Source organism: Diprion similis, chromosome 6, assembly GCF_021155765.1.
Source record: "Diprion similis isolate iyDipSimi1 chromosome 6, iyDipSimi1.1, whole genome shotgun sequence".
Taxonomy (NCBI): Eukaryota; Metazoa; Arthropoda; class Insecta; order Hymenoptera; family Diprionidae; genus Diprion; species Diprion similis.
In genome coordinates this window covers 16,532,662-16,544,743 of record NC_060110.1, presented here as the reverse complement: position 1 = coordinate 16,544,743, position 12,082 = coordinate 16,532,662, and the positions used below count along the sequence as shown (strand labels likewise).

The 12,082-nt window shown below is 36.8% G+C and overlaps 3 protein-coding genes across 7 annotated transcripts; 1 reads left to right on the top strand and 2 right to left on the bottom strand.

Moving 5' to 3' along the window:
• The first annotated feature begins 421 nt into the window (after nt 1–421).
• LOC124407513 (uncharacterized protein F58A4.6) lies at nt 422–2,191 on the top strand. Its single transcript, XM_046883730.1, has 3 exons — nt 422–1,187; nt 1,264–1,378; nt 1,609–2,191. Exons 1-3 carry the CDS (start codon nt 784–786, stop codon nt 1,870–1,872), a joined length of 783 nt encoding a protein of 260 aa, XP_046739686.1. The 5' UTR covers nt 422–783; the 3' UTR covers nt 1,873–2,191.
• A 540-nt stretch (nt 2,192–2,731) lies between these two features.
• Nucleotides 2,732–7,875, bottom strand: LOC124407510 (bleomycin hydrolase). 2 transcript variants are annotated; one of them, XM_046883722.1, is made up of 4 exons: nt 7,736–7,875; nt 5,562–5,878; nt 4,581–5,408; nt 2,732–4,041 (listed from the first exon to the last, which is right to left on the bottom strand). In XM_046883722.1, exons 1-4 carry the CDS (start codon nt 7,743–7,745, stop codon nt 3,826–3,828), a joined length of 1,371 nt encoding a protein of 456 aa, XP_046739678.1. In that variant the 5' UTR covers nt 7,746–7,875; the 3' UTR covers nt 2,732–3,825. The 2 variants fall into 2 exon arrangements, with proteins under 2 accessions (XP_046739678.1, XP_046739679.1); XM_046883723.1 differs by having other exon boundaries at nt 5,562–5,875.
• Nucleotides 7,876–9,249: 1,374 nt separating this feature from the next.
• On the bottom strand, nt 9,250–11,683 carry LOC124407512 (polymerase delta-interacting protein 2). Of its 4 annotated transcripts, none has more exons than XM_046883725.1 (6): nt 11,481–11,682; nt 11,080–11,235; nt 10,720–10,819; nt 10,293–10,634; nt 9,776–9,981; nt 9,250–9,613 (listed from the first exon to the last, which is right to left on the bottom strand). In XM_046883725.1, the coding sequence occupies exons 1-6, from the start codon at nt 11,588–11,590 to the stop codon at nt 9,502–9,504; spliced, it is 1,026 nt and encodes a 341-aa protein (XP_046739681.1). In that variant the 5' UTR covers nt 11,591–11,682; the 3' UTR covers nt 9,250–9,501. The 4 variants fall into 4 exon arrangements, with proteins under 4 accessions (XP_046739681.1, XP_046739682.1, XP_046739683.1 ...); XM_046883726.1 differs by having other exon boundaries at nt 11,493–11,682; XM_046883727.1 differs by lacking the exon at nt 11,080–11,235 and having other exon boundaries at nt 11,481–11,683.
• Between the last annotated feature and the right edge of the window lie 399 nt (nt 11,684–12,082).

Below are 12,082 nucleotides of genomic sequence, written 5' to 3'. Positions count from 1 at the left end.
TTGCACGCCGGGCAGCCGGGTTCGGGGCCCAATAATTTTATTATTCTCATTTTTGATTTAGACGGCGTGTTATCAGTTTTTTTATGTTATAACGTCCTCGAAATACAGATTTCAATTGTCCCACGTTGCTCCGATTAATCCCTCGAGCCGAACCTTCCGTCGAGCGTCTCCCATTGGCTGATACCGGAGGTGTGTCCGCTTCTGCGGCCTCTGATTGGCTCCCGTTTTTATAGTTCTGCGACACGCCATTCGGCCGCGTGTCGCCTCGCTCCGTGTCTTCGACTTCATGCCTTCAATTTCGGTGAATTTCGGCTTCTGCCGTCGATAGCGGCAGCCGTCAAATGCAATGAACATCGACGATACTACAGTTTGCAGTGTCATTTGTACATACATACATACCTATCGATTCCGCCATTATCTCGTTTGCAAATAATTCGTCTACTCGGACTTTTGCTTTCGTTATGATGTGATTGTTTTTCGAGAAACTAGTTCGGTACCTGAGCCTAACATAACCTGTCATTCCATTGTTTATTGTTCATGGAATATGAATCACGTGTGAAAATCTAAGAAAGTCGGTGTCGATTTCAGTTTGTTTGGCATTACCAATTTTACCGTCATTGTATCACCTTATATCCTTAATACCTTACATCTCAAATCATCTTTAAACCGCGTTTCTTTTTCTTCACTCTTTCCATTCCACTTGGTACTTAACCTGCAAAACTTGTTGCTCAATATTTTCGTTCTGAATATAAGAAAAAAGAAACTTCAACCCGTGCGTACTTAATGATAAACTGCTTAAATCGTACTAATTTTATAGGCCAGTGTTTGAAAATGGAAGACTCGGAAATTCATATAATTATTTATGCAAATAATAACATTTTTGACGATTTAATCGTTGCTCCGAGTTATATTAGCAATTGTACCAAAGATTACGCCAGGTTTGATAAAATAGCGCCAGACAGGGCAAAAGATGAATTTAATTACGTATGTTTCAAACTGAATCGACGGGGTCTAAATTCATATCTAGTATCAAAGTATGCTTATACTATGAAAAGATCGAGTTATTATCGTCAAATGTCACTGAATATGTTGCGAGAATACTACAGATCTAAAGCACATGCAGATATGGATTTCGTTATTTATATTAGGCTACGGATGCCTAAAGTACAGTACCTCGACTACAAATGGCAAGTATTTTCAAATGCCTTCGACGATTGCAACACATAGCAGCGATTTTAACCATAGTAATTGAATATAATTTAGGAATGAGAAAATCACCCAAATGGCCTTGGAACGGAGAGAACTTGACCATGCCATGTCCTGGCTGTCGACTCTCGGAGGAGGATTTTCTGCACTAGGAGAAACATTTGAACATTGTGTAAGATGACCTTAGATTTTGTCATATGAAAGTAGTCACCTTACATCTATAAAAATTCATAAACATCACATTGAATACTTAAAATTTGTGAATCATAAAATTTTCTTATCAGGAAATTAGATTGTATGTATGTTCATATATCTTTGGCATAAGAGTCACCGCCAATTTTTTTGTACTAAATAGATGCTGTTTACTTACCACCTATATTTGATATGATATACCATTTTCAGGCTGAAATGGCTGGAAAAATATCCGTTAGGCAATTGCAGTTGGCTCTACGTTTGGGAGATGCGCTTTTAGTAGCCAGATGCAAATTGTGGGCTGCATTGAGTTTGTTGCAACGTGGATATCTCAGGGTTTCAAAGAACATAGTTCGAGAAACTTATCGATTGGGTGTAGATGAAAAAGACATACGATTACAAAACATGTGCAAAGGAGTCTGGGCGAAACTTCAATATACTTATCAAGTTAAACGACAGTTGAAAAAATCTTAGCATACGTTGTTACATGTTGGACTTTATTTCCGACGATGAACTTTGTATATTTGTAAATAAACTAGTCATGAAAAATAACAGGCAGATTCCTTTTACCGTTTTAGTCAATTTTTTAATTACCCTTGTGAGCTCTAATACCAAAAAATTTGGATGAACTCATAATTCACAAGTCGAAAATCAAGTCGCATCTTTTTCTTATTTCCTCATCTTTATCATACAAAGTTCTGAAACGAGCAGATATTCTGTCATATTTTTGGATACCTACTTCAAATTGTATCTTGACTCTTCATTCGACATATTATATGACTGATGCAGAATTTATTGAGGTAAAAATAATTTTACAAATTGATTCATTAATTGATAAACACAACACTTAAATGATGTATATACATAAGGTTTGGTAGTTCTTGTTTCCTTTTCATTATTAAATTACTAACTTGTGTCTGTCTTTTAGAAATCCTATAATTCCCCAATTGACAATTACTGCTGAAATTCGAAACTCATGTTAAATTCTGCAAATCATGTTTTGCATTGAGGTTCTGATTCTAGTGTAGGTTTATTTTCTTACAATAGAATAAAATTGATTATGTTTTTTTCATCAATTTGAAATATTCGTGTAATGGCGTAAATAATGTTTTATCATAGTACACATTCTATTATTTGGTGGTTGCATGCGATAATGTCCATACACATATTTCAAACGATCTTATCAAAATTAATTGAGTATAACGTATAAGACAATACCACAAGCAATGGTAAAACTCATCAACAATTAATCTTGTGCTGAATGGCTAAAAATTACGTGAAATTCCCGTTACTTCATAAACGTTACTAAGGTAATTTATTTTACTGATGTAAAGTTCAGTTTCACCTAATTCCGTGTTACATACACATAAAATATGGTAGCGTAAGATAGGTTTAATTGATTTGACTAATATCTAACCACGAATTCATGAACATCATCATCAATTGGTCAAACAGAAAGAATGTTGTTACGATTAGACGTGATTATTTTTGGTAATTTCGTGTGTATTCGGTCGCGGTTTCAATATTGGGTATACTTTGACAATCTATCTTTGGTCAATGACTAGCAACATGACTTCACTTAACAAGCCTAGCTACTCACCAAAGGTGTACACAAATGACTACGTATACTTGATTTATATTTTATACATTTTTTCTTAAATCTCTAAAAATGAACGGTGAGCGATTGTTATAAAAAATTGACTCGCTGAGACATTACTCTTGACGGTACCAATACGTGCAGTTAATTTATGCACTTCTTGAGGGACATAAAGACTTGGATCAGCACGAAACACGATTTATTTTCCCTATAGATGGAGTAGAAAGTAGGAGGCCGTAAAATCTGATTAAGTAGAAAGATTTTTACCCCTTTTACGAAATGTTCACGTAAAAATTATAAAGTGCGTTCCGATTTTTTCAAGTTGAGATTTTTGCCATCCATTCTCTAGTACTGTTACGCATTTTTAATATAAAAAGTACTTGACCAGATCTTATTCATGTTGTTTAATCACTCCAGCTTTGTAATCAAACCACAAATTTTTTTCTAATAAAAGAGTGTCGGCCCCTCAGGCAGGGATGGAGTCGATGTCAGCTTATACATAAACATCCTGCTGTATGAAGCAGATTCTGAAAGAGTAACAGGCGTTCAGTGATATTAATATGCGTGCAATTAGTTGAAAGCACGATGTGAAAACACGAGATAAGTGCTTACAGCGTATGCAAATCTTGACCAATCTTCAGAAAGAGAAAAAGTATTCTTAAGATTAAAATTAGTTTGAAGCGTTACAATGTATGTACTATAATGAGATACTGGGATATTGTTTTATGCGTGTGAATGTGTGTTGAAATCGACTCCAGAACAGCCCCAATATTGAACTTTATCTTATTTATAAGAATAAATTGTTTCTGGTACCTATTGAAAAGCGCTTATCATTGTGCGAGAGTCCCCATAGGGTCCCATGCTGGTAAAACAGTGGGTTCTTGTCGAAACACGGCCATAACGTCATCGGGCACATATTTTTTATCCACAACTATTTCAAATACAAATTCTGAAAACCAGTCCGCGGATAACACGTGATAACCTTTCTCCCCACGTTCCTCTCCCCACGAATTTTCAACTCGGAATTTCTTGATCTTCCCATTTTCCTGAAAAAATAAGAAAACTGATTTACATGACGATCCTGTTATCAGCAAAGTTGACATAATTATTGATCTTGCAAATATCTTCAAACATAATGGCAGTGGTGATAATACCACGTTTCAGTTGAAACAATTTGAACTCATCATAAAAAATAGTATAAGACGGCAGGTGAAGAGATCAAATTGGTTGAAAGATTATTGCAACACAATGTGATACGAAATTATATGAATCAATTTTCCTACGAAGACATGATATCCTTCATTGTATGCATAGCGCAATAGTGCATATACGTTGCAGTTATAAATAAAAGTTGGTTTAAGCCCTCTACGTGGTAAATGTTGGCTATTCTGCATAACTTGGAATCGTGTTACTATTTAATGTCGCTGTATACCAGAATAAAAATAGCCACTCAGATAAATGACAATTCTTATCTCCTTGTGGCATGGGTTACACAAACAGTAAAGAGTGAACAAACAGGGAGTACTGTGGAAAGACGCATTTCAACAACTAACTGCACAAATTGACCAAATGAATCGAGACTCACATCAGTAGAGACTGCAGTAAATGCCATCGCATGAGTCATCATAGACTCTCCATATAGTAGTCTGTCCGCCTTGGTTAGACCAATTTGAACATCTGTTCCGAATACAAGTTTGAAATCGTGCGCTTTCAGATCTTGAATGCCTTGTTTCATGGCAAGCCGTTTGCCGACCTCGCAGCCAAACCATACTGGTTCGTTTTGCTTTATGCTTTCGGCACAGAGGTTCATCAGTAACTCGACAGGCTGATTGTTGTATATTGTTGATCGTCCACCGACTATATTTCCCAAGTAATCAACCGTGTAAAGATTGCCATATGGATTTGTTGGCCGGGGGTCAGTTACCAAGCAAACTTTGTCGTCGACATTGAAGCTTGGTTTGACATATTTTTCATAAAACTCAACCGGTGTTATCGGTCCAATGCAATTATAATTTTTTGTCTTGTCGTAGTATTCCCATGTAAATTTCTCCGAGGGAATACCTAGACAGATACCAATAATTCTATATATCACTGTCATTTGCTCGACGATCTGATTCTCTATATCAACGTCTGACGCTCCACCAGCAATCATGTCTCGTAAAGCTTTTCCAAATTCTCTGAGCTTGCTTTTCAGTAAGCTGTTCATACGCATGGTAGAGTCACAACTAAATGATTCTGGAAACAGCTTCTTTGGAACAAGACCATGTCTGTTTATGAGATTCACAATCATGTCCCATTGACCACCGTCGCATGTTGGGTCGTGCAAGAGCCATGATACTAGCCTGCCATTCACTGCTTCTCCTGCCTTAGCTGCCTTCACCATGTTGTGCAAGAAGTAATTGCATCGTTCGATCTGAAATAAAGTTAGATTTTTGTATTTACCAACCAAGAAGTTTTCTACAATGCTTTCGCTACTTTGATATCAACGTTTCAATGGAAAATGTTTGAATTCCAAAATTTTGACACCATTTTCAATACGTAGCCTTAAATTTTTGGCAAACTGTACCTTATCCCAGAAAAATAAGTATCCCTGACTAAATTCAAATTCATCCAAGTTGTGCTGTTGCATAAACGGAATTCGTATAACATTCAGAGTAGCACATATCCAGCAACGTCCAGAGTTCTTCTGATTTGTAACCGGTTTCCCTTCCAGCTCGACTTTGTGATTGAAAACATGTTGAGTCTCTTCGAGGTACTGACGAGACATGCATGCCTCGAGAGGATCAATTTTGGTGCACACGTTTTGGGCCAAAACATTTTTCTCATTCTCGTAAAACTTGTTACGCAGTTTGCTGATTATGTCCGGAGTGAGAACCCCTGCTGCTTGAAAAAGATAGTGTTTGATTACTGGCGCTCAATTACATTAAACATGAGACCAACATGTGTCTCTTTACAGTTCCAAATCCTCAAAGGTTTTCTCTGTCTGACATAAGCAATGGTAATAAGAAGGATACTGGGTTTTGGTTGAGGCACATGAGAATGTTGCAAGATAATTAATTTTTATCTCATCTAACCAAAAGTCAACTGGACAAGTTAAAACCGCAATTACATTTAAAGAAAAGTGTTTATCCCATTGCTGCGCATTTCGCATAGATTGATATAGGCTACATCTTAGTGTCTGCAGGATTGTTATTGAATACGGTGAAAGCTACAAATAATTGTACAGATTGAATAATCGGGTCCGTTTTCAAGGTGCGGCTGGGGAACTTATCTGTTTATTTGTTTAATATTTTGGATCACGATAACGCTTACCAGTTAAATATAATTGGAAACATTCTAAAGGCACTCAGTTTAATTATTATTATACACGATTAATTTATAAATATAAATATCAATTCAATTAATATTAATGCAGGGTAAAATGATATAAATGTACATATATTGATATACAAACTGACAAATACGTTTAAAGGCGGAGCTACTTTCTCTTATGTATTTTTACTGATCAGCATAGCTACTCTGGCACATTTCTAATAGAAAATCGCACCATGAATGTAGGCAGACCTTGATTTATTTCAGTCAAAGCACACAAAGAGCTACTGTATTCAGTTGCTGATGATTAGTCATTTTAGAAGGTTGAAATTTGTAATGGTAATTTTGCGAAGCATGTTCTCTAAAAATTATCGTCATGTGACCTCAGAATTGTCCCAGATTAAGTGAACTGTAATAAAGTCAAAACAAACTTTTATTTCTAAAATTCAACTTCATCAGTGAATCAATAGTTGCAAAATAGTGATTTACATTTAGTGATTTACATTCAGTGTTTCGTTACATTATCGTTACATCAATTAAATAATGTTATGCCGTTTTTTATTTCTTTTTGCAAAAGAGAAAAATGTATTAATGTTTTTGGTCAAAATTACATACAAAATACATGGACTTAAAAGATTTGGAGATCTAAACACAGTTCCGAGGTCGACCAGTGATAATTGCGAAAAAAATTCTCAATAACAGTATCTTGGATGGAAGAGTTTCCTTGCGAGCAATGGCAGAGAAAACAAAAGATAGCGTATATTTTGATACATCTGTCTAAATGAAAAGCAGGCTGCATTATGATTAACGAAATAAAAATATTTGGTATAATGGCGTAAACGAATCGTCAAAAGAATCGCAGGTATATCTAACAATAAGTCGAATAATATTTTGAGTTCGAGGAATGACATCGCAAGATACGAGCGTGTATTCTGCGTCGAAGTCCGGGCAGCTGTCAAAACACTTCGTGTCCGCCCCGCCCGCCCCAATCCCCTCAGACCACCCGATTGGTTAAAGTGACAGCTTTCCAGCTGAGCCCAGTGTTGACCTATTTAGCACGTCATATTCTAACCTCTGATAAAATTGCATTTACAACGTTTGATAATATATGAGTAGCGAATAGCCGCCTGGGACTGTTTCGAAGTGTTTTATGCTGTTCAAATGACATTTTTGACGGGGAATTTTAAAGAACAATGCCTGCAAAATGACTCAGCGAAAAAAAAACCACCCACTCATGTTGTTGCCCCTTACAGTGTAGCGATATGAAGTCCCTCGTAACTATAAGTACCGCTATTTCAACGATAAGTTTGAATACATATGCAGTTTGTATCAGATTGTTGGCTAATTGAATTTAGTCGAAAAAATGTTTGCGTTTACAAGTATCTAGGTTGAAAAATACAGTTTCAAATGAGGTAGAGGTTCACTTACAGGCAACCATCGTTCGGCAGTTACGAGTTGATTTCTTCGACGCTCGAGAAACAGTGGCAGCTAAGACGAGGCACGCCGGAATATCTGGGAGTATTGTATAGTCCAGCTGATTGTCGAAAGGCGATGGCGACGCTGGAGCGAGACGAAACTATCGCTTCTGGTGCCCGGGCGGGGAACTAGATCGCGCCGAGTTGAAGAAAAATATGCGTGGCCTTTGACCTCGTTCTTTGGCCGGGATATATTTTATTGATTTCTATTAATGGTACAGCAGAGACCGCAGAGGAGAACGAAAATTAGAAATCTAAATCATGGCAATCATCAATTCTGGGTTGTATATAGGGATCTTGATTTCCAAATGAACGCGAACTGCGGCGCAACGCGCGAATTTCGAACGTACAGATTTATTTCTCATGATAAGGGGCCATTCATTAATTACGTAAGGACGATTTTGGCCGTTTTTGACCCCCCCTGCCCCCATGTAAGGACACGTAAGATTTCTCGGACCCCCCCTCCCCTTTCTTATGTAAGATTTTACCTGGAATTAACCCTAAGAAGCGTTAAATAGTTGAATGTTGTTAAAAAAGGTTCAGTTACACTAAAACACGTCATTATTTGATATAAATCAAAGATTTTTATTTTTATTCTGAATAATTATTTAGTATTTGGAAGAGTAATAAAATATTACGTAACAATGGCTTTTACCCCCTCCCCCTCTCCCCCCGAGATAAGGTCATGTAGAGATTTTTGAAATCCCCCCTCCCTCTCTGGACCCTTACGTAATTGATGAATGGCCCCTAATCTGCGGGAAAAATATTTTTTACTTTTCATATAGGAAGTTTGTCGTTTGCAAAAATTGCAGCCGTTTGTAATTGGCCAATCTGATAGTATTTGAGGCCTCAAAACCAACTCAGAACAGCTGCCGAGCGCATAATTCACCAGTTTTGGTCTGGGTCATCAGATGCTACCTAATTGTAATGCGCAAACAAGAAATTTCACGTAAAAAGTAAAAAACGTTTCAGCTAGAACCGCGTCACCCTGTATAATCTTCAGCCAACGTACTCATTACGTACGACATATACAAACTCAATTTGTCATCTTACTTGGGACATTTAATTCACTTTCTGATTTATATTAAATTACTACTTAAGAACTAGTCGCGTAAATAACTACACCTCTCAGAATATACATTACATCTCTTTTATCCTTCACGACTAATGCTATTACACATTTCATAGTTGAATAATAATTGACTAATGAGGTTGAAGTCCTTCCCTGATGAATGATGATAGATAATTTGTATACATTTAGTCGAGTTCAATGACTTAGTCTTATTAATTTTATTGAAATACCAGTAGTGATGACATGTTGCAATTGTTATGCCACTAAAAAGTGAAATTTAAAAAGTTTTGTTTTTACGAATATGGTTGTTTTTATATTGAATTGTTAGACAATGTGTCGTATTGTTCGGTGTTGGGGAGAAAATTTTGTGATGCATGATTTGAGTTTTGAGCTTCTTTTTAGTTTTTTTCTTAATTTTAAACCACAGGTTGGGAATGAAAAATATCGATTCATATTCTATTTCTTTAATACAATAATATATACAAATAAGACTCACAGGGAGATGTTATTGACAGAACTTTAATCAACTACCCAATATGGGAGTCATTATGCGTAATTTGTCAAAATCTAAGCAGAAATTATCAACATTTATTTTCAAGTTCGGTTTTTTTTATAGTCATACACCTAGTATGGGTAACCATTGATGCTTACGAGTCAGCATTCGGAGTTGGTGGTTCTTCACTCTTAGATTCTAAAGAGAACGGAGGTATTCGGCAATCAAACGCGTAACCGTCTTCCCGTTCCATTCTAAACGTACCCCTAGATTGGGATATCGAAAAAATTATGACCTTACGTTCGAACAATGTGAAAAACAAAATATCACAGAAAATTTTTCAACTGTATGAAAGTACAGAATATCATTGAAACACACTTGCCATGGCTGGAGTAAGATACGGATATTCACAGGTGTTGTTAACTTACCACATGTGACCACTGGGAGCCTGCAAACTAACATGACTGCTGTACTGGAAGGCTGGCAAGGTTTTTGACAAGACTGGTTCCTGACCTACAACTCCTCTCCCTCTAACAGTTTCCAGAGTTCCCGACAAACTGAATATCCTCCAATGCCGTTCTCGAAGCTGCACGCTCATGTCCCCCAAGTTTTCCAAGCGAATACAATACCGCCACTGAATCAACCAGAGTAAACATTTTGTTGCATGATGAATAGGATCATTCAAGTTTTATTCAAAAAAATTTTTTATTTGGCCTCATTTTCAGAGCTCAGAATCTCAGTATATCTAAGACAATAGTAAAACTTCGAAAGCACTAGAATTCAGTTAAATAACTTAGTTAAAAGTGATCCTATGACTCTGAAATCAGACAAAATTCCACAGAGTTCATCAAACTTTTGTTCGATGCTTCGGGATTGTTTTCTATCTAAGGTAATCAACTGCAGCTATGGAACTTTCGAATTTTGATAGTATTAGTAATCACTTACCCAATATACAGCGGTCGTTTGGCTCTCTCTGCATCCCATATAAAAGGGTATTACTGTGACTCTTATGTTTTCTGTGGTCTCTTTGTGAACGTCGGATAATTCTAACCAGGGATGATTCTTCTTCTGCCATGCCCTTAGTGTCTCGTGTGCTATAAATGGGGGGTCTCTATCCTGGTGGTAGATTAAAAATTTGTCAAACAGCTCGTGCTGCAATGCTGCTTTTTCGTTTGTAGAGTATGGCAATATATCTTCATGCGCAACATAGTCCAACCCAGGAATTGCGTAAAGACTACGGCTACTTTCATGACTTCCCAAAAATGTGACCGCCTCTGTTTGTGCTCTCTTGGAGAAACAAATTGTGTCACATGTTAGATTATGTAATTTCGAAAGTGTTTTGAAAGACAAAAAAATTGAGTTAGCAGCTTACGATGTAAGGACAATCCCTCTGATCGATTAGGACTTGATAGAAAGTATGCGTTCTCCCTTTGACTTCTTTACTCACACTTGTAAACTTTCCATCGTCAGATCTGTGATAAAAATAAGAAATGAGACTGAAGTTAAGAATATCAACGTAACGAAACTTTAAAATTAATGTTAATATTTTGTATATCCAGAAAAACTTTGAAGCAGTCGAATTTGTTTCTAAAGTTTAAGAGTTTACTGAATTTCAGATAATTTTAAAGTGAGGAAATAACAAACTGTTCTGACAATGCATTGTTACAGTAATGTTTGAACTTCAATAGCATCGTATGATTTTAATAACAACGGAAACTGGAATTATTGTTACCCCTCTTTCTTGCTCGGCACATCCCTGTCGTAAACACGTGCAAGCCAAGGAAACAGAACAACACCTCGATAGCCGAATACTCGATGAAAAATGAGTTGTCCCGTTTCATACTTCCCTTGCAATTTGGGTGTTTCTAATTTTCCAACCTCCGAGAGCCTGAAATGAATTGAAAATATTTCAGTACAAGGTTAGCTACTGTTCATAAATAAACATCAGTACATATAGGTCTATTTTTTTTAAATTATAACCGGATCATTGCCGACTTGAGCCGAAAATCATAGCGAGGTGTAGTAGATTTGCACTTAGTACCTGGACGATTCTACGTTCAGAGTTTTTGGCAAATCGGTAAAGATAATCAAAAATATATTTTATAGGTTAGGGGATATTTTCATTTACGTAACTCTATTGCGGACCTGATGTATGAGGCATTTGGTATGACGATAATTTTTGCTGATACTTCTAGTAGTGAATTACGAAAATTTCTGCTCAAAATATTATGTACAAACTTCATACTGAACCAAAAATACTCTGATACCGAAAAGAAGCAAGACGCTACCGGAACACTTTCAATTGTTTAGACGATTCAGCCGAGCGAGCCGAGCGTGGAACGCGTGAGTGGAAACTTGCGGGAAATCATGTGACTGGTTTGACATTTCAAAAGGCAGTCGCGCTTGCCGGTTAACCGAGAGCGATTACGTGATATCTTTTCAAGGTTTTCCGCACTGATTTTCATGTAGTTCTCTACTCGGTCGATGTATAGATTGGTGCATTTTTTCCTTGCAAATGGGAAATGCTGGGCTTTCTTTCGCTGGATTTTATCGGGCGTCAAATTGACGTTGACTGAAGAATATATTCTTCAGTCAACGCCCATAATCCCTATGACAAGACTCAAAAAATATCATTTGGATAATCGCCATCAACAACAGTGCACCATAATGCAACCATCAGTGCGTTCCTAAATTAACCGGCAGCACTAAAAACTCCCTAGGATAGAGATAGAGCT